This window comes from Idiotropiscis lumnitzeri, chromosome 6, assembly GCF_059441095.1.
Source record: "Idiotropiscis lumnitzeri isolate Australia: NSW breed Sydney's pygmy pipehorse chromosome 6, RoL_Ilum_1.0, whole genome shotgun sequence".
Taxonomy (NCBI): Eukaryota; Metazoa; Chordata; class Actinopteri; order Syngnathiformes; family Syngnathidae; genus Idiotropiscis; species Idiotropiscis lumnitzeri.
This window is the reverse complement of record NC_142396.1, coordinates 11,747,212-11,772,079: the sequence shown is the minus strand read 5'-3', so window position 1 is coordinate 11,772,079 and position 24,868 is coordinate 11,747,212. Positions and strand designations below refer to the sequence as shown.

At 39.8% G+C, this 24,868-nt stretch overlaps 1 protein-coding gene across 5 annotated transcripts in view; it reads right to left on the bottom strand.

Moving 5' to 3' along the window:
- LOC148335249 (transcription factor SOX-6-like) overlaps positions 1 to 24,868 on the bottom strand; it is a 90,707-nt gene that overhangs the window by 19,980 nt on the left and 45,859 nt on the right. The window contains exons 5-10 of one of the 5 annotated variants that reach the window (XM_088298085.1): positions 24,632 to 24,721; positions 19,283 to 19,455; positions 16,487 to 16,609; positions 7,006 to 7,129; positions 5,653 to 5,732; positions 949 to 1,101 (exon numbers count right to left, since the gene is read on the bottom strand). In XM_088298085.1, the coding sequence (XP_088154211.1) occupies positions 949 to 1,101; positions 5,653 to 5,732; positions 7,006 to 7,129; positions 16,487 to 16,609; positions 19,283 to 19,455; positions 24,632 to 24,721 (743 nt within the window). The remainder of the gene's footprint in view (positions 1 to 948; positions 1,102 to 5,652; positions 5,733 to 7,005; positions 7,130 to 16,486; positions 16,610 to 19,282; positions 19,456 to 24,631; positions 24,722 to 24,868) is intronic. The other 4 variants (XM_088298087.1, XM_088298086.1, XM_088298088.1 and 1 more) reach the window with 4 other exon arrangements.

Sequence of the window (24,868 nt, the reverse complement as noted above, 5' to 3'; positions counted from 1 at the left end):
CACAGTATTTAGAGTACTGTATTTTTATTAGTATTAAAATGTACTTGAAGTTTTAAATAATGTTTTAAATATAATAGTTATAATGCATCTTAAAAAAAGATTATTATTATTATTATTATCAATATTTTACTGTATGTGTGCTGCTATTCATTATATAGTAGTGACATCTGAAATCATTGTCACTATTCTCTCGTATTTAACTTTTTACTCTACAAATCACTTGTTTATATTATGGATGATAAGGGGAGGCCATTACAATATTTGGATAAAAGGGTCATAATTATAATAATCGTGTTATAATAGTGTATTACTGTGGACTGTGACAATTATAGTTTTGTTGATATTGTACACAGCATATGTGCATATTTAATAAATAATATATTTCTTAAAAATCATCCATCAGTTTTTTGCTCTCTGCGCACAGTGTTTGTGAATGTGTGTGTGTGCGTATGCGCGCGTAATACTGGTGGCGTGCCAGTTGGCTGAGCGTGCGCATGTGTGTGCGTGTATCTGTTAGACTGTGGTGGCATGCCAGTGGGCTGAGTGTGAGCACGTGTGTGTGTGCATGTGTGTGCGTGTGGTTGCGCGCGTGCTTAGTGTCTGGCGTAGAGTTCAGAAGGCGCTGCGTTAGCGTTTGACTGTGGTGAGCGCTGACGTGCGCCCATTGTGACTCGCAGCTGCTAACCCACGCACAGCACACACACACATACACAGACACACGCACACATGAACACACTCACATGTGGTTTCCATTATAGCGCCGGGTCGTCAAATAAAGACGAGGCGTGCGCTCTCTCCACAGTGAAGAGGTCTGGCCTGCAGCCAAACAGCAGCCAGCGCCAGTGTCACTTTGTCAGTGTGTGCGTGCGTGTGTGCGCGCGTCTATGTGTGTGATGACGTTTGATTGGAATTGAAAACGTAAAGGACAAAGAAGAAGTGGATTTTCACCTTGACCTGCACGAGGGGACTGGTCGCTCGCTTTTCGCTCTTGAGGGCGGAAGGGGACAGCGGGCCGGAAGTGTTGGCCGCCCCAGGCGTGGCGGCTGCCATCTTGGCCCCCGGCAAGATCTGCATACTCGCCAGCTGGGCGGCGTACAGCTGCTGCGAGAAAAAAAACGTCAAGAAAAACCGACAGATTGTTAGCGTCGGTCGGTGGCTTTTTCCTCTTTCATTGTGCCACCCACACACACACACACACACACACAAGCACACCCCCACCCAACCCCCCACACACACACTGCTACACACCCAATCACACATCACCAACTCACTCAACAAGAGTGTCCCGCTAACAGTTTGAGGCGATTGTTTCACTTTAATTTGCATCCAAACACCAAGTCCTTGCTCGACTATATCTTTGGAACACCCACGTTGTTGTGGCGCTTGTGCAAAATAAGCTTTGGTTGCCACGGCGGCTGCGAGTGGAAACCACTCGAATTAAAGCCTTTTTTATTCCGAATTCTCGACATGATCATCAAACTTTGATGGAATGCTCCCGCCACACCAAAATGGCTGCTTCAAACTAAAATGGCTGATGTTTTAAAAATATTTGGACACGGATCCTTGAGACTTTTCCGTGTCTTGTTATGATCAACAAATTTTGTGTCAAAGTATTGCCGGGGGTAAGTTTCATTTAGTTTTTTTTTTTTTTTTTATGGCAAATACTCAACATGAAAATTGTGTTGGGCATTAAAGTCACATCTGTTTATTTAATGTGGACAACAAGGAGTGGTGCGTACGATGGTATGTTAGCTAACAAGTACTTTATAAATGCTTTCTGATGGCGTCCGTGTGTGCTTTCACTCTTCTTGCTCTCGCATCTGTTCTGTACTGTCTTTATCCTCTAATCCCCCTCTCAGTCGAAAAGACCCCACTCTTCCCTTCCAGTATTGGCAGATCCGATTTCCCCGTAGTCAAAACTGCAAAGCTGGTGGTTGGGACCTCTTTTTCAATATTAAACAAAACAGAAAATGGAGCCTTGCTGCTGTCTGAAACAAAGCCTGTGATGTCACACCACTTGTTTTCCTTGGAAGGCCTCGGCGAGCCGTCAAAATCCCCGTAAGAACGCGGCGTGAGCGGGACCCAAGCACGGTATGGTGGCGGGGCCCCGCTCCTGTCAATCAGGACCACCGCAGAGCCCCTTCAAAATATTCTTTTACGTTGCTAACGGGGAAACTTTCCAATGATGCAGTCCTGTTTATCTGAATACTAATACTTTACGCTAGGCTCCATCAGCTACAAACTATTTGACTCTTTACTAATTTAGAGAAGAAGAAATATTCAAATATGTTAATAGATAATTGATGTGGAAATTATTAATAAACCTATTTGAATTATTGTCAAACCTATATATGTTAAATGTGTTATTTTTGCAGATGACACAAATGTGCTATTGTCGCGTAAGAAATCTTAAGTGATGGTTTGATGTACACAAATTGTCTCTTAATATTAAGAAAGCCAAATTTATGTTTTTTACAAATAAAGAAAAAAAGAAAAAAAACCTCCAAAAAAATAATAAAATTCCTTGGCGGAATGATTGATGATAAATCAACATGGAAACCGCATTTAAACTACATAATTTAAATTTATTTTAAATTTAATTTAAATTTAAAAAATAATAGCGATATCATATACAATTTATTATTCCTTGATTTTTCCCTATTGTGTAATGTTGAAATCTAATAAAATGACCATAAAAAAATTACTTTATTTTTTAAATATTAAAATAAACCTCACCCAATTGCTTCACACTCATTTTTGTATTGTGTATCGTAAGAGCAAAAATGCATTTGTTCAAATATAGGCCTTCACCACGGAAAACACATTGCCCCTAATACATGCTGTGATACATTTGGTAAGTTTTTTTGGTGGTTTTTGCACGATAATTAAAAAGTTCTTACAACAATGCACATAATTGCATTTGGCATGGTTATTGTTTTGACAACAATGTCCAAACATGCGCCGCCTGCCTCGCCACCTCGCAAACATTCCTGGCGTAATTGCTCCCTCATCAACAAACTCCCCTGCGCCTATGATGAAACGCTTCCTCTCTCATTCAGATTTCCTTCTCCACGGCTCGGCGCTGGTGTCGTTTTGACTGTGCTGTGTCAATAGCAGCTAACGAGAGCCCTGATACACAAGATTAATGCGACGTCAAGCAAAAAGAATGAACAAAGTGCATGTGATTTTTGTTTTTATACAGTGGAATGCCAAGCATTTTTTTGTCTCTTGCATATATACGCTTCGATAACCATTAGCGCTAAGTGCTCTTCTACCGACACAGGTGTCAAGTCAAGCGGCAGTAAAGTGCGTGATGAATTGCCCGTCCAGGTGTTACGCTTTCGGGAGGGACGGAATTCCTTCTGTCGTGATTCATCGCAACGAGAGGCTTTTGTCTGATGGGCGGAGGATAAAAGGGCGGTGTTACTTGTAGCTCCCCAAGCTTGCTGGCACACGCACAAAAGAATATCCGAGGTTTTGAAACACTGCAAGCACCTAAATCACTTTTTCAAAGGTGGGGGGATCTTTAATTCTTATTCTTATCATTATCATTATTCCGGCAATTCCGTCGCCTTTTTTGGGCCTTGAATTCTTATTCATATTTTTGCAACTAACTAAACTTTTGTGCAGGTTGAATTCTTATTGTTATATTTTGTTAACTAAGTTGCCTTTTGAGGGGCTTTAATGCCTGCAACTAAAATACCTTCTTGGGGGTGTGATTGCTTTTGATTATTCAAGCGGCTAAGACAACTTTTTGGGGCCTTTAGATTTTATTTTTGTTCCGGCAAGTCACTTGCCTTTTGAAAGGGCTTTAATTCGATATATGACTTAACTAAAAGACCTTTTTGGGTCCTATTTAGGGTCGCTCATTATTATTGCTGTTATTTTAGCAAGTAAATCACCTTTTTCTCAGCTTTAATTGGACTTTTTCTGGTCTTAATTTGCTTTTTGGGGACTTAGACTGTGGAACATGACAAATAATTAGCCGAAAAACATTTTTAATAACCAGAACAAGTACCAATAATGAAATGCTTTGGTAAAAACTAAATGAAAAAGGCCTAAAAAAAAAATGCAGAAAACTCGATATTTTCGTGAGTTAGGTCTGCCCACATGCCGTCTGACCTAATGTGTGTGAGACTTTACAGACCCAACTTGGTCATCTCATCTAAAAATTCTAGGGCCCTCTAGATGTCGACCCCTCCATCCTCCGAAAACCCAGCCAGCAGTCCCCATGTCATACTCACGAATGCTGACAGCACTATTCAGCTTCTCATCTCACTTTTTTTTTTTCTTCTTCTCATCTTACCGTCATCCTCCTTTACTGGCCGTTGAGCAACACTGACCTCAGAGGACAACAAGAATGATGGCAGAAACAGCCATGAGAAGGTAAACAATTTTTTCTCCCCGTCTTTATTTCTTCAACATGAAGCCATTTAGCTTCGACCTGGCTCTCGGTTGAGCGGTTTCATGCAGCAGGTAGATGCCGAATAGTTATCGCGTGAAGCAATAGATAACGAGTTGAATAAAAGGCATCTTTTTTCTTTTTGGGGGGAAATACTGTATCGCACCACTTGAACTGTGTGCTGTGCTAGTCAGTCTTGCTCATAGGCCCAATGCTCCTTTATCTACTTCGAAACAGCGCCTTGAACGTGTTGTCTTTCGACACTTGTTCTGTTCTGGGAATGTTGTAATTTTCTGAGAGGCGGCTTTTGTTTGCTTTGTATGCCCTTTCTTTGAATGGGGATGTACAGAACAGAGAATGTCACTTATTCAATAAAAATAAACCAGCCTTTATGTGATGCCTAGGTCAAGGCAGTTAACCAATTTTTTTTCTTTCAACTGCTAAGCATTTCCGAGCAGAAACATGCACGCACAACAAGCCATCGCAGATTAACATCAACATACACGCCAATGAATTAAAAAAAAACAAAAAACAAACCTTGAGTTCTTTATAATCGCAATGTTTGTGGTTCGTGGAGTCAAAATGCTCTCAAGCAAGCAGCCTGAGGTCCACAGTTTCAATTAGTACTATGGGGGGGGGGGGGTTAATTCGCATGACTGACAAATTGGCTTTTGGGTAGGGGATTTATTTCTTTTTATTCCCGCAATAGACCACTGGCAGATCTGTCGATCGTGCGGTGCATTATGGGTAAGGGAATTTCTTTGGCCAGCAACTTTGAATGAGGGTCAATGGAGAATGCTATGACAGGCAGACAATATTTGTGGTCATGTGCTTTGTTCTGGTGCATTGGGGTATAATGCTGATAAAACATACCACAATGAAACGACTTACTGACCGTAGTTTCATGTGATATGTTGCATTATCATCTTTTGCGGGGATTTAATTCATATTAGTACTCTGGCAACTAAGTCACCCATTTGAGGGCTTTCAATTGTATGACTGTTGGCAAACAAGTCGTCTTTTGGAGGCTTTAATTCACACATTAGTATCCTTAATACAAGCGTGCACAATTCCCAAATAAGTTTATTCATGCCCATGATAACTATTTTCTCACTGTGTTGGCTAAAATGTCTCTTTTAATTAGAAAAAGTCAGCATGAAAGTGACACTGGAGGGTTTCTTCTTGTGCTGGCCTGATACATTAAGCACGACAAACTTTCGATGTGTGACTGTGCGGTGTGTCATCGTCACCTGTAGCTGTAGTGGACTGAGCCCAGATGCTGCTGCTGCCGCCATTGTGGAAGGAATGAACTGCATGGGGTAGTTGTCACCTGTAGCGAGCACAACAGTGGCTTCATGTTTATATTCATATCTTGGTCAGTTGCATACACTTTCCACTTACACTCCATTCTCCTGAGGTCGGACTCTAAAAGGCTTTCCATGTCCGAGCCTTTGTTACAGTCAATAATGGCTTTTTAACAACCACCCCTAACCCTTTAAAAAAAAAAAAAAAAAAGTCTGATAATGATGTTTGCCTCTGTCGGGACAAGTGTGCTCACGCTGGAGGAAATCTTTGCAAATGGTGGAACACCTGCAGGAAAGCGGGCAATATTGAAAGAATGTGTGAGTGCACTTTTATCTGCATCTTATCATGTACAGTGTGAGCTACAAGAAGAGTGTGCAAAGTGTGTATACCTTTGTGTATTGTTTGTGCTTTTTCCCCATGTTGTAAGTCCATATATCGTTATGATGTGCACGTTCTCAAGAGTGAGTGTACTGGGAGAGTGTGAATCAGTGTGAGTGTGTGTGAATGTTTCTGTGTGTGTTTAAGTGAAATTCTATTGCTTTCTTACATTGGGCAACAATTTTGCTCCAAAATTCCCCAATAGTCTCAAAATGTCAATGCACAGATACAAGACGCTCAGTGCCGGATGTAGCAGAGCAGCCCCAGACCGTAATGGGGCCTCCTCAGATGTATACCAAAAATGTTATGTGTCCAATAAGACAAAAAAAAAAACTGCTACTGTGCGTGTCTCGCTGAGAGTTTCTGGAATTGCTTTGACACACAAAGCACTGGGTGTCTTGAATCTGTGCACACTACAAAAAAATCTCATGACTATCAAGACATTCACAAGAGAACTTTGCGTTGTTTGTTTATCGCTTTAAATTGTTTTTATGTGGGGAAACAAATCAGCGTCTACCTGGCCATCACGTGTGTATTTGTGTGTGTGTGTTTGTGACATGTTCCACACTGCAGATGTTTTGTGCAGCTTTCAGCATGCAGTAAAAAAAAAAAAAAAAAAAAAAAAAAAGAGACATGACATTCCAGCCTGGGCTGTGTCCAATGTATTGTTGAGCGCCTTGTAAATCTCTCCGCTCGTTTCCAGAACATTCCTCACCTGACACACCTCATTAACGTGGACCGGGTTCCCAGTGTGTGTGTGTGTGTGTGTGTGCGTGTATGTGAGACAGCGTGGGAGGTGCCGCTGATAAGAGCTGTCTTTGTCAGAGGAGCAGATTGTTTATCCAGAAAACATTTATTTCCTCCACATTCATCCCCACATTGTTCCGTGTGTGTGCGTGTGCAATTGTGTGTGGGGTTACCTGGCTTGTACGACATGCCCGGTGGGAAGAGGAAGCCTTGCTGCGCGGCGGCTGCGGCGGCCGCCAAAGATCTCTGATCGTGAGGGAACACGGGGATCATGAGAGGAGGCATGTGACCTTGGACCTGAGAGGTGGGCAAGAGATACCAGTAACATGAACAAAGACAAAAAGAGAGCAGAAAAGAAGAAAGCGAGGGAGAAATTAAAATATGCACAAAATGGAACAAAATTTTTTTTTTTACCCAATAAAAATATCAGGAAAAAGGAAATCCATCCATCCATTATCCAAGCTGTTTATCCTCCCAAGGGGCGCGAGTGTAGTATATGTCACGTATCAATTTTGTTCAAATATAATATTTCAATTCTGCAGAATTTATTTATTAGGGCCCGAGCATCTACAGCTTTTGAGAACCTAAACATGAATGAAAACCCAAACATTACACACACATCGTGGTTGGCAAAAAAAAGCTATAGAAGTGTTTTATTTAGTCATTGAAAATGTTTTATTTTGTTGCACGCTGTTGTCGTGGCGATCCGTTGTTTGCAAAGAAAAATTATACTGTTTCCTAAATCTGGATGAAAAATCATTTTACTTTTGCACAGACATCAGCCCTGGCATAAAAAAATGTTTTATTTTAAAGATTTCTTGTCCAATTTAATGGCTTAGCAGCACCACATGTAAATTTTTAATTTATATATATTTCTTACATTCTTATGACAACAACGATGAAAACTGATGATGTATATGAGGATTATTCTTAAAATGACAGTTGTTACAATGTATTACATTTTATTAGGTAAATTTGCGCAATTGTAATCATTATGTACTAATTTATTCATTTTGTATTTTATTGGGGTATTTTAGTTGTTTATGAATATGTATTGATTTTAATTTTTTTTAAAATATACTTACACACCACAGGCAAGGTATCCAGTACCCTTGCACAATCTCATGACTTTAAGGTAGTAAAACAGATTTTTAGGATTATGATGAACGTTGACGATTTTTGTAAGGGTTGCAAAGTCAAATATTATGGGTGGCTGCCATATGGAACATTTTTTGGCAACATGAAGACTGAGTGTTTGCGTTGGAGCTGTACCTAATTAAATGTCCAGTAAAAAGGGAAGGAAAAAAAAGCTCAAATGACAGAATAACGATAAAATCAAAGTAAGACACTGTGCAAAATGGATGTGAAAATGTCTTTTGCCAACAGGGGCCCTTTCATGTCACCTTGAAAGAAGTTGGGGAGGGTCGGCGGGGGGCCCCCCAAGTGAGGTGAAGTGCGGCAATCAAAGAAAAGAAAGGTAAGAAAGGTGTGCCTGCAGGAATTCGACTGCTTTACCTTGTGTGTGCGTATGTTTGAGATGTGACAAATATCATTCCCAACTCAAGAAAGTGCTTGCCCTCAGAAAGAAAAAAAAATTATGAATAAGTTTTGAACAAAGGAATATAAATAAGACAATTTGTACTAAAATAGTGTATTATATAAAAAAATAGTACATATTCAAGTTTGTTGCCATATCGTGGAGCTATAAAGGAGTTATAACACAAATACAACACAATACATCTTAATAAAAACAACTAAGTTACCATAAACCAGAAGAATCACTTATTGGAAAGAAAATTAACCTGACTTCAAAAAATATTTTTTGGTGTAGTCACTCCGTTGTTATAAGTGCAATAATATTTTGGTGCATTTTAAGCAGTCTGGCTAACTGATAGTAGAATTCGCAGATTTCAAAATATATCTTTGAACTTGGTAGTGGTAGCAGAGCAACAAGAGTAGCAAGAATGCAATTGTGTATTTAAAATGCGTATGTGTCAACACGAAACACAACAGCCCATCATTGCATGCTCAGGTGGTGGAGTGCATGGTCGTCACCCACCCTTAAAAATGCGGCTTTGAGCCTCAGCCCTTGTGTCAAAGTGCTTTAAAGTAAGATACTGAACTCCCAATTGTTCTTGACGTTGCATCATCACAAGGTGAATCTGAAGATGGTGTTAAGGCACTTTGAGGACCTCAAAGCTAAAAGCACAATACAAGTGACAGTAGTAATAATTAAGTCAAACCGAATGCACTAAATAAGACATATCTGAGTTATTTGTCTTAAATTGTTTCAGTTACTCTATTATTACACCTGATTGAATCATTGCAGTCGAGTTCCTCAAACCATTTGAGTTAAGCTAATTCCACCAGGCTTTAGTGGAGCACGCTTCAGAAATCGTCACACAATATCGGAAGAATGAAAACGTATTGACAAATACTAAAATTAAATATATGAATAAATATACAGTACAAACTAAAGAAGTAAATTCCTGCAAAAAATATATAAATAAATTACACAAATAATCAAGAATACATTTTAGTCGGAATAAATAATAAAAATTGCTTTTGTGATTAAATAAATTAAATATATGGTAAAACCATTAATATACAAATGAATCAATTAACAATAAAAGCTACACTAAAAAGTAAATCATCTTTTTTTTTTTGTCTTTTCGCGATGTGTCATGCGTCAACTAATGATGATGACGATTACCACACAGCTGTAAGTGGAACAGGATGAGATGTACAGTAATGTACAATGACACAACTGATTCAAAATCAATTTCAATACACAAAGGACGACAACCGAGCTGATGTGAAGTTAACCTGCATGTACTGTAGATGGTGGATGGCCTAAAGCGGGTGAGGGGGTGTACTTTGCAGACCCCCCAAAAAATAAAAAGAAGCTTCCATTCATTGTGCTCCTCTGGGAACGCTGGGACTGACTGGGAGCACAAACACACAAAGATCTCCTTTTACCCACAAGGTGCTGGGGGTCCCGGCCTTACTCGGCCCCTAAGAAAACACAAGGGCCCCTTCCTCACTACACACACGCGCGCATATATACGCTGACACACTATTAATAGTCTTGTGCGAGGGGGTAATAAGGACGACGTCTCCATGGCAAAGAGTCGAGCGAAGTAACGTAAAACGACTTGAAATCTTTGATTGAGCCATGTGACTGGTTTGGTGTCAGTTTTCTTGTTCACACTGAACAATACATTACAATTGGGTACTAAGGCCTTCTTCAAATTGACCATTTCAAAATTGTGAAGCATTTTCTTTTTCACGATTGTGTATGGGCGGAGTTTGGTAGCAAGTTTCAGCCCCAAATGCCAGTTTTAGTGAGCAACATGCAGATTGGTACGAATGTTTATCATAAGTAGATCCGTAAAAAAACTCTCAAGAAGACAAATGTTTTTAAGCGGCCATTTCAGGGTCATCCAGGGGGCTTTCTGAAATGAACTATCCCTTTGAATTTTGTCTTGAATCACGTATATAGACAGATGGATGACGCTAACTTGTGAAAAAAATTGTGATTGCATGTGGGTGGAGCATTATAGTAAAATTGGATAAACTACCATTGGTTTAGGAGTACATCCCATAATATTAGGAAAATTTATTCCCTGGAGTTAGTTTTATTTAGAAATATGAAATTTGGTCCATCATGAGTGAACCCATAAAGGTCTTGAAGGGGGCCATTTTAAGGGCATTTTGGTCATTTCCAGGTGTCCTTCAAAAACGGAACCTCCTATAGATTTTGTATGATTTCCACCAAATTGCATACAACATAGTTGGACAACGCTAAATTGTAAAACATTAGAGCTTTAGTCATTCAATGTGGGCGGAACATGGCGGCGAAGTTAGACGACTTGCCCTAAAACACAAAACTCTACTAAGTAATCTCACGCGTGTGTTGTGGCATTAAATTGCGCTCATAAATAAAATAAATCTTGGCTGGATAATCAATTGCATCATGCTTTTTCTTTTTTTCCTTCTTGTTTTAAGCAATTCTGCACGTGGGAGGAACCCTTTTAATTGTGAGTCACACAGTAACCCCAAAATTATGTTTATAGGTTTCTATAGTGATTAAAATAACATCACGTTCAAAATATGAAGTGAGGGGTGACTGTGATAATAGAACAATACATAACCAACAACCAAGCGATGCAAAGCTCCGGCACGAGAGCTTTAAATGAAGAACAGAAGGAGGAGCGAGAAGAGCATGAGGAGGAGGTGGAGTGCGGCTTTGCAGTCATTAATTAGCCCCGTTAGCTCAGGCCCGCGCGCTGCGGTCGGGGCCCGAGCGCCTTTGTGGGTCCTGAAGGGAAATGGGCCACATATGAGAGCCATTACGGGGACGGCCTGAACAAAGACGCATGCCTGTCAGCCAACAAGTGGGGCTCGCTAACAAAACACATATACACACACGCGCACACACCCCACCACCATTATGAGTGTATGTAAGGGCTAAATACGCAAGCATATGCGTTTGGACAAAGGTTTTCGGACAGATATCGAACGTGAAAGTTGAAAAATGTATCACCTTTAGTGAGAAAGAAATATTGCTTCATATAATTTACACGGGAAACTAATCTATGATGTTCATGGCCACAGAAAGTCTTTAGGCCCCCCGCACACTGCGCGATGTGACTTGGACTTGACCATCGCAAAAAATTACAGAAGGCAACTCACACCTGCACATTGAATGAGTCGATCTATGGATGCCCCATGATATTAAACGGCAACCCCGTATAGGATTTTGAAGATGTTCATACAGTGTATTACACGCATTCACTTTTGTTCAATGGCAAAAAGATTAATTGGAACATGGAAGAGGTGGATTGCTACAGAGAGAGCACTTGAGTGAGAATGAGAAGAGTGGGGGGATATATCGTGAACATTTTGGCAACAGAAATGTGAGCTTCGCTATTTTGTCCAAAGGTAAGTCATAAATATTTTTAAGTATAGTCGTAAAACATAACAAATGTATACTTTATAACTGTATTTATCTGGCTATTTGGGCGGCCGGATGTGTCTCGCTCGCTTACAACCTGGTAATGTATTTTTGGTCTTTAGTGCCTTTTGGCAGTAATAGATGTAAAAGATTACTACATTGAGCAACGGCAATTCCAATTTTGAATCGCCTCAACACCGGCGGTCGAAGGATTTTCCAAACCCTGCACACTTGCGTGAACAAATTTCTTACTGCGATGGCAACATGTAGTAACCATTAAAGGCAAAATATAAGACATTTTGTGAGTCAATATGGTGTTGGAAATGAAAATAAAATATTACTTCAATGAAAACAGAAACATTTCAAATCAAAATGTGTATTTTTAGCATTTTTTTAAACAAAATTGGCAGTTGAATGGTCACATTCAACTCTTTGAGGCAAAATATGAAGTCGTGTACACTCTATATAGAAAGTTCTTGAACAAATTTTGTTTAAGTGGCAAAGAGTAACTTTTTGAAACTCAAATGTAGCTTTCTTTTCACCATTTGGATGTCTGATTGCATTTTTGTGGGGAAACCTACAACTTTCCTGGCATGTTGTTTTTTCCGCCAAGACAACTGCATTGTGTTTCTTTGGTCTGTTGGTGGCCAAAGGTAAAATTTTCATGGAAAAAAAACATTCTGGGATGACAACAAAAGTTGGAGGATTCATTTACTAAAAGGATTTATGAAACGTAAGAGGAAAAATGAAGGGTGCTTCGAAGTGTTATCACATTTGACACAAGGACATCAACAGTATAATAAAGGTGTCACTGTGTATAAAATAAAAAAAAAAAAATAAAAAAAAGGCTTTATACTGCTTACCTTCATCCATAAGCAGAACTTATTTTGCGAGGGGGACGTTTGAATCTGGTTCAATAGAAAGTAGAAGGCTGTGTGCGTGTGAGTGTACGTGTGCGTGCGTGTGCGTGCACGTAACCTATAAGAAAAGGAGGCCTTCGGAAGTATTTCTTTAACCCATGGACATCCCCCCACTGGCTCTCCACACCATTTAAAACCACATGACAGGAAGCCGGGTCACTTTGAACTCTGCAGCACACACACACACATGCACACATGCACACGCACACAATTTTACGGGAAAAAACATGTCTCTGAACTTGCAAAAGTTGGGAAATTGTTTGCGTTTTCTTTGACTTTTGACAACAGTGAAGTCGTTTTAAGAGAAGAAGGTGAGAAGAAAAGAACAAAATATGCAGGAAGTCGTTAGATACCCGCTTTTGACAGGCTTGTGAAAATCAACTTTTTCTTCCAGTGGCTGGAAAATAGAGGATCTTAGCACAGCCTTGCTTACAAGTCATGGGTAGTAATCACTTAGTGAGGAGGCAGGATTATATTTTTGGGGGCAGTTTCAAATAAAATGACGATGGCTGTGTAAGTTATATGTCAACATTTTTCATAAAGTCCCTTCGTTTGCCAACAAATTTGCTCACAAAGTCTGACTGCAAGGAGTTCAAACAGTAGCGCGCGGTCATTTCTGCTGAGAGTTTTGGTCGAGAAGGCGTCTGGATTTGATAAGTAGAAGCCGACCAACTGAATAAACAGAGCGTTTTAGTGGCAAAAGAGCACTTTATGGACAAATATGGTTTGGATTGCATTATCGTGGGGAATCAAGTATGTTTCAATGGCTTTAAGTATAATTGAGAAAAAAAACTAGCTTCAGCCTAATGCGACCCTTTTTTTTTTTTTGGACCAAATACTATTTTAAAACTGTTAAACTGATGCATGATTTTGGTGGTAAAAAAAATATTTTAGGGTTAAAAAAATAATAATAATTATGATGATTTGCTACATGAAAAAAATTGTGAATTGAATTTACTCAATTTCATTATGTCAAGTGGTTGCACAAAACAAAATTATCTGGATCCAGATTTTTTTTTTTTTTAAGGAGACTATACAATTACTTAAAAAATGTATGGACATTATTTTTCTGTATATGCTAATTTAGACGTTTCCTCTAAAATTTCCTTTAAAATTTCATACACTGTTTAAACATATAATAAAATAATTGCACTTCTATTGTAATTATTTTTTTGTGACAAGTATAATTTTCTCAAAATATTGCATTTTTGTACCAAATTACAACTTTTTGTGGTCGACCACTGGACAAATATGGAGCTTTTGTAACCAAACATGCCATTTTTGTGACAAATGAACAGAAAATTGGAAATCGAGCCTGCTTGAAAATAAAACAATCCATTATTTTAATGGCAACAGAGATGGGCATTCGGGACGGACGGGCGCCCATTTTTGGGACAGAGGACGAGAAGTTTTTTTAAAAGGACGGACTAAACAAGGCCGGAAGCGTTTTTTTTGTCGTCGTCATGGTCGTGGTAAACCACTGTGCAAACATTTGACTTTTGTAACCAAAAATACAATTTTTATGACGAATAGCATGATGATGTCAAAATATTGCATGTTCAAGCAAATATGCACAATTTTTAATGGAAACATATGACCCGAGGGTGAAAATATGAACTTTTGGTGACCAAATATAGGGCTTCAATGGAAAATTAATGCATTTCCCATTATTTTTGTGACAATCTATACTGTTTTGGGGGGCAAGTGAGACACATTTTCCAAAATACTACCCTTTGTGGTCAAACATAGTGGAACCTCAAATTACCGGATGAATTAGGGGAAGGGCTTGTCTGTTAGAGACAACGTCTGAGAACTTCATATGTTGTTATAGAAAACTATGTTCCTGAAGGCAGCACATCAATTAATTCGATGGACGGATAGCTGGAGTGAGAGCAGTTGCATGAAAGCACACCGCGAGACATTGCTGCCGGAGAAAAGATCTCCAACTGTGAACGAAAACTGCTCAATTTGTGCCGGGCCTCCATCTCTGTCTGTTTATTTCATCAAAGCGTCAGCCTTGGTGGACAATCTCGACCCGCTGTCATCTCCAGGGCTACCAAGCCCCCTACGGACCTCCGCCTTTGCCTGCTCCTTTAGGTGTGATGAACTTAACGAGCACTTGTATTTTTTTAACTTCTTTTCACCACCAGGACCCCGCCCCCTTCCACCTTAATAAAGCTCGCATCGGACTTCATTAGGGCCGCAGAACCGCAGGAGGGCCAAAAACTCGGATTCTAGTCCATGCTGTGAATCACAGCCACCAACGGGGTTTACACAAACCGCTCCTGAGAGGATAGCAGCGTGTTATTATGGAGATCTCAGCTGGACCGCTTGTTTCACGTCACGGCAGAATTGCTTCAACGTGCTGCAAAGTATGCGTGCATGAGGAAACAATGGCACGTTTTGGCGAGACGCTGAGAGCTCCGTCGTCATGGCTACAGTCCAGGCAGCTGGTCCGCTACCACTTACAACAGGAACACTTTTTATTGTCACCAAGTTTATATCAGTGTCCATCCATCCATCCATTCTGCTGCCGTCCATGTTAATACTATCCATCTATTCTATGTAATAAAGGCATGTGCTGCTTTCAGGAGAAGTCCGAAATCACAGTTTCCCATCGCAGACGATTGATTGGTCCAAATGTCCTTAAATTGGACTTTGTTTGTCTCTCTCGCTCTCCCTGTCTCCCCCTTCTCTCTTTCTTTCCTTCTTTCCTTCTTTCCATCATTCGTCTTTCTGCCCGTCCGTCCATCCATCCATCCATAGATAATTTTATTCCACAAAACATTTGAGAGCTAGTTCCTAATGCCCTTACATGTCAATATGATTATCATTTAAGTATGACTCATGAGACGAGTAAAAAGTCGACATACAAAAATCACATTTGCCTTCGATAACATCATGTCTCCAGCTCACACAACACATTTCTATATTTACGGATAAAAAAAAAAATACAATGCGACAATACAGAGTGTGTGAGCACCGTCGATCACTGCTGGATATAATATGTGATGTTAGGAAGTGAGAAAAGAAAGAACAGAAATAAAAAAAAGAGTGAGGACGAGTGGGAGGACAGCTGGGTGCATCGATCGCTGCCGGGGTGATCAATGCGAGGGTGACTGACTCAGTCATAACGCCGCAATTACAGGGTCACCGTAAACCCGTACATGTGCGTTGTAAGAGGTGCACCACTCTACACGGAGAATAAAAGACGAGGTCTGGACCTGCCGTGTTATTACCGCTGTTCAACAACACGCCAATCGATGAAAAGGACAACAGATGTGTTTGAAAGGAGGACAGAGGGCGAGGAATTAATGAGAGGAGGCGGCGGTGGTGTGCATAGATGTGTGTGTGTGTGTGTGTGTGTGCGTGGAAGGGCCAAATATGGATGCAGGAAGTATCTGGTGTGTGCACAATTCTATATGTTTGCCCATGTCTGTTTGGACAAAATTAATGGGACCAGGCTTATTGTCATTTTCACTTTTTCATTATAGTTAGCTTTTATTTTCGTTTTGACTTTTCTTTTATTAAATTCAGTTAATTAAAAGAAATTCTATCAGGTCTGGTAAATTTTATTGATCAAAAATGCTTTGTTTTATTTGAGTTTTTTTTAGTTCTTTTATTATTAGTTTTTGTTTTTTATATTCATGTTCACTATGTATTGTGCAGTTAAGTAAATTGTTATTCCCAAAAGACTTCACTGTGCACAGTAATCATTTCAGTGACAAAGTACACCTTCTCTTGGGACTAAAACATCTTCAAAATCAAACAACTCACCTGAATCTGCTGTTGGAGAATGTTGATCTTGTGTTGTTGCTGCAGAAGCTGCTGTTGTTGTCTGGCAATCTGCAAACACACACACACACAAACACACACACAGAGGAAAAAAAATAATGAATCCTATAATCCATATATTAAGAAAAAGTTGTTTTAATTTTTTTATTGCTTGTATGTACATATTTGGACTATTTTGTCAAGGTCTCTGGATGCATACAACATTTTCAAGCAATCAAGTGTGCTCATCAACAGAGAAGACACTCTACATATTTTAAGATCCAAGGCAGAATGGTGTCTGGAACATATAAGCGCAGCAACGTATGTGACACTCGTCTGGAATGCTAAACGCGAGATCGTCTTTAATACCGTCCAAGGACCTTGTTTACAACATGCAGCCAAGACAACACACTTTAATGAAATCTCAGCGACTGTTGGCATGTGTACTGCTGGTTTGGTTAGCAACAGAGTTTAATTAGGCCTACTAGCAACAAACTTTCTTGTTTTTGAACTACTAAGCTAAACTTTTTTTTTTCTGAGTTGGGCAATTTAGAGTGTTCAATCGACCTGCCATGCATGTTTTTAGAATGTGGGGGGGAAACCAGAGTACCCGGAGAAAACCCACGCAGGCACGGGGAGAACATGCAAACTCCACACAGGATGGCCGGAGCTGGGATTGAACCCACAACCGACGCTGTCTCTCCCTGTGAGGCCATCGTGCTAACCAGTCGGGCCACCGTGCTGCCTAGTCCTTTTCAAAGAAAAAAGAAAAAAATAAATTGATCATCCGCGACTGTGGCTCATAAGTTCTGGCACTTGAAGTAGGAGGTATGACTGCTTGACGTGCCAAGTTTCCCTTTCAGATTAAATTTTAGAGCTCAGTGAGGTTACTTTAATTATTGGCACTTCAGACTGTCCAGTGCAATTGCCTGAATTTAATTCCCGGCCAATCGTGGCACAAGAAGGAAGGGGACCTATTTATTCCATTTCTTTTTCTTTGGTCAATAACAATATGGAGAACTTCGCTATTTTTAGATTTAAAAAAGCAGACGTGTCTGGGCCAATCCGGCATGTCTGAACACCCGATCTGACTCGCCTTAGCGCACATCCGTTGCCACCCCCCTTTCGGTTTGTTTTGCTTCAAACATCAGAGATCCATCACCAACGGTGAAGCACCTGACGAGGAATAAAAAGCGAAACCGCTGTCTCCAGGACGGGTTGTTCGGTGTATTAATTCCGCTGCGTAATTACAGGCCGCCGAACGGCAGGCGGCAACCCATTTGTGCACATGTCATATTTCATTAAAGGAACATTTTGTCTGCAGGGCGTGAGCAGCCTATCATGTCTCAACAGCCAGATGACTGCTGAATATATAAAAAAAAATAAAAAAATAATCCATCTTTTCTTCTCCCATCGTCTTTCCTTCCTTTGTGAGATAGCGAGCGCTGGATTGTGTTGTGATGGGCGCCTGGCCAAATTTGCAGCCTGTCATACGCTGACCAGTCGGTGCAAACGAGGAGCGGCCTCACCTCTTTGTTTTTAATGGACACATGCTAATTATTTATTACGTGTGACACCTGCAAACATGTTTTACTTAAGGCTGATGTGCTAATGAATGTTTTCAGCAAATAGCTCATTTGTTTGGATAGGAAGGTGACACCGGAACTGCAACTTTTACATTTTATGATCGAGAAGTTTTGTTTGCTCATCAAGGGGCCTCACGCAAGACAGAAAACTCATATTTGGACCCGCGACACATTATACTTTTTTTTTTTTTTAATTTACAATAGTTTTACCCCTTCGATCAAACTTGCTGCGTAATTAAACACTATTGAACTGTACATATAAATGAAAAGAGCAAATATAAGATCATGGAAATCAAAAAAGATGTCAACAACACATGGAGCAGCAAATATACAAGACAAGCATAAATGGTAAGAACTAACTAACAACTAACAATTTATCGGATTATAGGATTATAGGATTAGTTCGGGACCTTTTTGCCTGCATCTCTTCAAGTATCCCGCGGCGCTGCTCGGCATGCGGTGGTTCCACATGATGAAGACGCACTGCTCTAAATTACAACTTAACCATATAAAACATTTGCTCCAAATATTTCAAGAGCAGTAGCGCAGTGGTTCATTGTACTCTATAGGCCATTCTTCTTCTTTAGAACAGAATCACAAAAAAATAAAAATAAAAATAAAAATAGTAGTTGTTAAAGACGGTGACTCCGCACAATGTAAGACGGAAGGCAGACTAGATGGAACGTTTAAGTCGCGCAGCTTCCCAGAACTTGAGCGTAGGTGCACAAAACAATGTGGAGAAACACATCGTCAGAGTTTTTGGAACCACTAATAATAGGTAAAGATGCCGTTGCCATAAAAATATCATCTTATTTTCTATAGCAGTAGCTTGTTAAATTTTTGGACTTTGAGTCATAGCTTCAGTGAAGTGAGGAGGGAGGAAAAAATGGCGATTATAGCTCTATAATGTCCGCTCTATTATGCCCTTGGATGCGGACAAGGGGAACCACAGTCACCGATGCACTTTCAGCAGTTTACTGAATGGGACAAACAGTAAAACATAAAAATAAAATGAGAAAACTCGCAAAGAGTTGCTGTAGTCCATAATTCACAGCCAACCCGCCTCTACTCATTAGGCCACGCCCCTTCAAGGCATTCATCAAACACATGATTACTAAAGAGGGTACAGGAATCACACCTTATGAAATCAGTTTATTAATTGTGCAACAACTACCACCACTCTGCCAACAAATTGGATCAATTAAATTCATACCTGTTCCTGCTGTTGCCGGGCAAGCTCCATCTGCTGCCGCTGCTTTTCCAGCTGCGAGGCGGCCATCTTCTTCTGCTCGTCGTGGGCGCAGAGGAGCTGCTCCCTCAGGCTGATCAGCTGGCTGATCATGGTTGACAATTGGTGCTCCTTCTCCTCCAGAGACTCAGCCGTCCCTGCGCCATCAAACAAATTGACAAACCAAAATGAGTCTAGAGAATAGTTAGAAATTGTCAACTTCTTTTTTTTCTTCTTTTTTTTAAATATTTTTTATATTTTCTTTTACATTTGAATGACAAGTCAACAAGGTTTTTGATGATTTCCTGAGAGAGGAAAAAAATAACTTCATTCAAAACAATTGAGTTGGATCTAAGGTTGAGAAAAATGTGCTAGTTGCTTCCCACTAAGTTCAAAAAGTGCACATTGTATTTCACCCCTGCGCAGGAATTTACAAAAGCCCCACCTGGAATTATTAATTTTTTTGAAACACAATGAAATTAATGAGAAATTCCACTGAATGAGAGACTTCTGCATCTTTGAGTGCCTTCAACTCAAAACGCTCCTTAAGCCAATGCCACGGCAAACTTGTAACAATGCAAACTTCTTCACACATGGTGAAAATCTGGCTGCTTATTAGTCATGCCCGCACACGCCGAGACGGCGTTTGTCGCGTTATGTCTGCACTCCCACAACAATAAAAGCCACTCGCTTTTACAAGCTTTTGTCAGCTTCATGATTCACATTCTTGGGAGTGCAGAGGAGAAGGTTATACAAAAGTCTCGAAGTTGCCATACAAGATCATGAGATTTTCAAACGCTCGATTTCCTGAGGAAAAATAATTGATATGTCTTGTTATTTGGGTGGCTGTGAGAGAGTTTTTTTGTCGCAGCTCAAGTTCTATTGTCCTATAAGTGTGGCAGATTTTTAGTGAATGGCAGGCTTTTTTCGGTTGTGAGTGTTTTTTTAGCGTGTACTAGATTTTTTTGTCGTGTGTTTTTTTGGGAGGGCGTGTATGAGATCTTTTTGGGGAGAGTGAGAGGTTCTTTGGTGAGGTATTAGTTGGATGGCTGTAACATTTTTTTGTTGTGTGTGAGGGCTTCTTCTGTAATGGTGAGAGATTTTGGTGAAGGTGAGACGTTTTTTGGTGCATGTCAAATTTCATGAGTGTGAGAGGATTTTCTGGTCATTAGAGAGAATTGTGTTCAGTGTGAGAGTATGTCGATGACTGTGAGAGGTCTCTAAATGATTCAGTTTTTTTTTGCATGCGAGAAGTTTTTCGTGAGCGTGGAAGTATTTTTGGATGTGTTTTAATGTGTGTGATTTTTGTGGTGTGTATGATATTTGGTAAGCGTGAAAGTTTTTTGCTGTGTGTTGGGGTTTTTCATGGATAGAAGACAATTTATTTTTTTTGGGTCGCCATGAGACGTTTTTGGGTGTTTGGGGGAATGTTTTTTTTATATTAATGTGGAGGTTTCTTGAGCTGTGAGATATTTTTTTCCCTAGAGCACAGTTTTCTGTATGCATGTGTGAGAGGTGTTTTAGTAGGTAAGAGGTTTTCTAATACATTTGTGAGAGATTTTATGATGAGTATTTGTTTTTTTTAGATGAAAAGTTTTTGGGGAGATGTGAAAAAAATTGTGGTTATTGTGAGAGATTTTGGGGTGTGTAAGAGTTTTTTTCGTGCAAATGAGAGGTTTATTTAGGGTGAGAGAGATTGAGTGTTTTTTTTTTCTTTTCTTTTTTTGGTATGTCCGAATTTTAGGTAAATGTTTTTTTCAGCCTACGCACCACTTCACAAAAGTCCCTGCTCGTTTTGGCACAACGCACACGCCAAGAGTAACAAAAACTGTGTTATCCGTCTGCGTTATCTAAAATCAGTAATTTTGTTTGAATGTTTCAAGTGCTCTACCGCTTTTCATCAAACAATGGAACTATCCAAATGTAGAAGACAACATTTCAAATCAAGTTTGTCGTAGGAGTTTGACAGCAATGTGAGTCGGAAAAAACAAGCTGGATGTGTGTTGATGTTTGGAAGTTGTAGTGTGTGTGTGCGTGTGTCCGTATGTGTGTGTTTGTCTACAAGGTCCTGCCCTGGGGCCATGCAGGGAGACTGAAGGGTGGCCCCGACATTACCTGCATACTAACAAAGTCTCCATTGTAGTCCCCTTTTGTGGGGGCCCCCAGCCGAATGTGCCCCACAACACACAGGCACACACACACACACAAACACACACACACACACACATACGCACTGAAAGAATTAGCCCTTAGCACCCCCGTATCAAAGGCAACATTCTCCTCTTCTTGTCTCTTTGTTTTCCAGGCTTTTGCTTCTTTTTCTTTGGGCAACAAACAAGCGCCCGCTGTTAGGAAACCGGATTGAGTCCATCGTGAGTCTTTCCTGTCCTGTTCCACGAAGGGCAGAAGTAAAATACCAGTTGATCAACCGAAAGTCATTTTTTTTCTTTTTAACTTATGATTCTGAATATCGACACAGATACAGTTCTATGTTCATGTCGACATACTTTAGTTTGTTTCCGGGTGGGCTAAGAATATCCGAACAAAGGCATAGATTACTATTTCTAAGTGCTGTTGAGAAAGAAGAGGCTTTACCTTAGCCAGCTGCATTAAAAAAATGGATTAAAAAAAAAAAAAAAAGAACCAATTTGTTGGTCCAATTTAAAACCTCTGCCAAATTTAAACCCCGAGTTCAAGACCGTTGGCTCTCGATAATGTCCCAATTGGGCTAAGTCAAGAGGTTGGGATGTAAACTGGGACCAAACACCATAACTTCTACTTTCTTTAATTGAAATTCAAGAAGTCCAATTGCCATCCAGGATTTGATTTCTCCAAGATAGGACAAAAATGGCCTGAAGGAGAAAGCGTCCTTTTTGCTTACCGGGACATAAATCTGACTGTTATCCGCATAGCAGAAAAAGGAAATCCTATTCTTTCTTAAGATTGAAACCCAGGGACAACAAAATTGAACCCTGTAGAACGCCATACAAAAGTGAGGCGGCGCGGGACTCCCAAGGCTAACACAGGAAGTTCTGTCTGCCAAACTGGATGTAAACCTCTCTTGAGAGCAACCATCAATGCCCACCTGACGCTCCAAACGAGAGTATAGAATACCATATCGGAAGCTGCAGTCAAAACAAGACACACATCGTCTCCATTCTCCAGTATAAGTGTGAAATCTTCAACTGACAATGAGTATGAAAGTAAGATTCTCTTTTTTCTCCATTTACCATTGCTGTTATTGTGCTTTCGCTAAAAATAAATTTCTTTAGTCTGCTCATTGAAAAAAATCCTGATGGGAAAGTGAATCAACTAAGAAAATAAGAAGCTGATGTCTGAGCAAAACCACTTTCCCACACATTGAGCGGTACGGTGATGAGACTGTTTGCTTGTGTGTGAGGCATGTTATGGTGGACAAGCATGTATGGCTAACAGACCGTGCGAACCGAGCATAGAATTCAACTGTCCACTAAAAGGCCGCCATCAGATTAGTCGGCGGTGAAAACCAGTGTGACGGACCGATACTGTTCATGTTGTTTTGCGAGGAGACACACAGACAGTGTAACTGTATGCATATTTATGGAGGTCACTGAGTGAAACGTTATGTAAAGTAACATACATGTAGACATACTATTTGGTGTGTGATTATTGACAAGTGGATAAAGATGTTAAAATGGATGGAGGGAAGGATGGATGGATTATTGGATGGATGTAACGTGAGGATTCTGAGGAAAAAATGGAGGGATGAGTGATAAGTCAATCAATTTACATTCATATGGATAGATGGCTACTTTTTCGTAGCTGGCTCACCTTGCATTGATGATGTATAGATGATAGATGGATGAAAGTGAATGTGTGCTTGTGTGTGTGTGTGTGTGTGTGGGTATCAACCAAGTTGAAACATTAAGCATTGTGGTTTTTTTCCTCTTAATTTTCATGCATGAACAAACCAGAAAGTAGCACAAAGTAAATATTTACTCGGCAGTTATTGAGCATGAATATCATTGATGATGCACTGTTATAAGTGCCGCATTCTTGGTAAAACTAACAAAAGTAAATTTTCAGTGTGTTTGTATTGCAAATGTTTGACATCGGGCTTTGTTCAACATTCTGTTCAAACACAGACGAGACACACCCTCTATGCATACATACTGTATGGTACATACACATCATTGATCATTGTCGTGTTATAATAATACAGTATCATGATTATGACTGGAAGACACTGGGCCTTAAACGGCAACAAGCGCAAAGAACAAAGTTGGTCGAAATTCTGAAAAGTGTCATTTTTACTGGTTCTATAGATATAAAATGTCTAGAAAGTTCATTATTTTATGTGCAGACCAAATATCATTTGAAAAATGTATAGTTATAATGATTATAATAAATAAATAATACAAATGATTCCAGTATTGATTTATTTACAAGACTGATCGTACGAACAACTGAAAAACAACTTTATTCGTGTAATATTATGGCATTTTAATATCTTAAAAATATGCATTTTCATGCACCCAAAACATACCTTCATTGTTTTTATATCATCATTTGACCAATGAGGTTGTTTTTTCTTGAACTGCATTCCTGAAAAATTGAAACCTTTTTCCTTTAAAAAAAAAAAAAAATTGAATGCTGTAATAGAGTATCACAAAAAAAATTCTTCTCACAAAAAAAAGTTTATTATCATTATTTTATTTTTATTATTTTTAAATTATTTTTATGATTATCATAGACTTATTTCCCTTGATAGGCTTGCTCGGGATATTCATTAGTGCTACTTCAGATAACTTGATATACAGCATAGAACAACAATCCAATGCTTGAATCGGACAAAGGTTTTGACACAACCAATAAAAACAATAAAATTACTAGGAACAAATATTACAATTTAGGTTGTAAATGTGTCAATGCTTCTGTTTCAGTCTTGCTGGCCCTGACTTCTAACCACTGAGTTTTCAATAAGTTTAAGAACATTGAGTGCTCGCTCTTGATGCAAAATCTCAACGTGACTCTGCACTTTTCTGGCATTTGTCACGAGAAAACCATGTTTACGGATGCTGCCGCCTCTTCATCAGCGCCACATTTACGTTGTGTACACTTTCAAGTCAACTCTATTGCATCCGGGAGCGCAAGGACACTCAAAGTATGCACATAAAGGAAAAGAATTATGCCATGTTTGCGCTTTTATTAGCTGTTTGATTTACATGCGCTTTTGGTTTACATACCACCTGCCTTTTTTTTTTCCAATAACAGACATTATTTTAGGGCTGTTCGGAGGATGCCGAGAGTTCCACTTTGGACACCAACAATGATGGAACAGCAAACTACACCGACCTTTGACGTCACCCAGCAGCTCGGTGGCGTCGAGGCGGTCCACGCGCTCCTTCCAGTCTTTGGCGAGGAGACTCTCCATGCACGTCGGCTCTGAAACGACATCACACACCAGTGCGGTGAGATTTGATGGCCAGGGAAAGCAGCTAAGATGGTCATCTAATGAATATAGCATAAACACGTGAAGAAATTTTCACAATGGTACAAGGCCTGATCTAATTGTTGCATAATATTTGAATA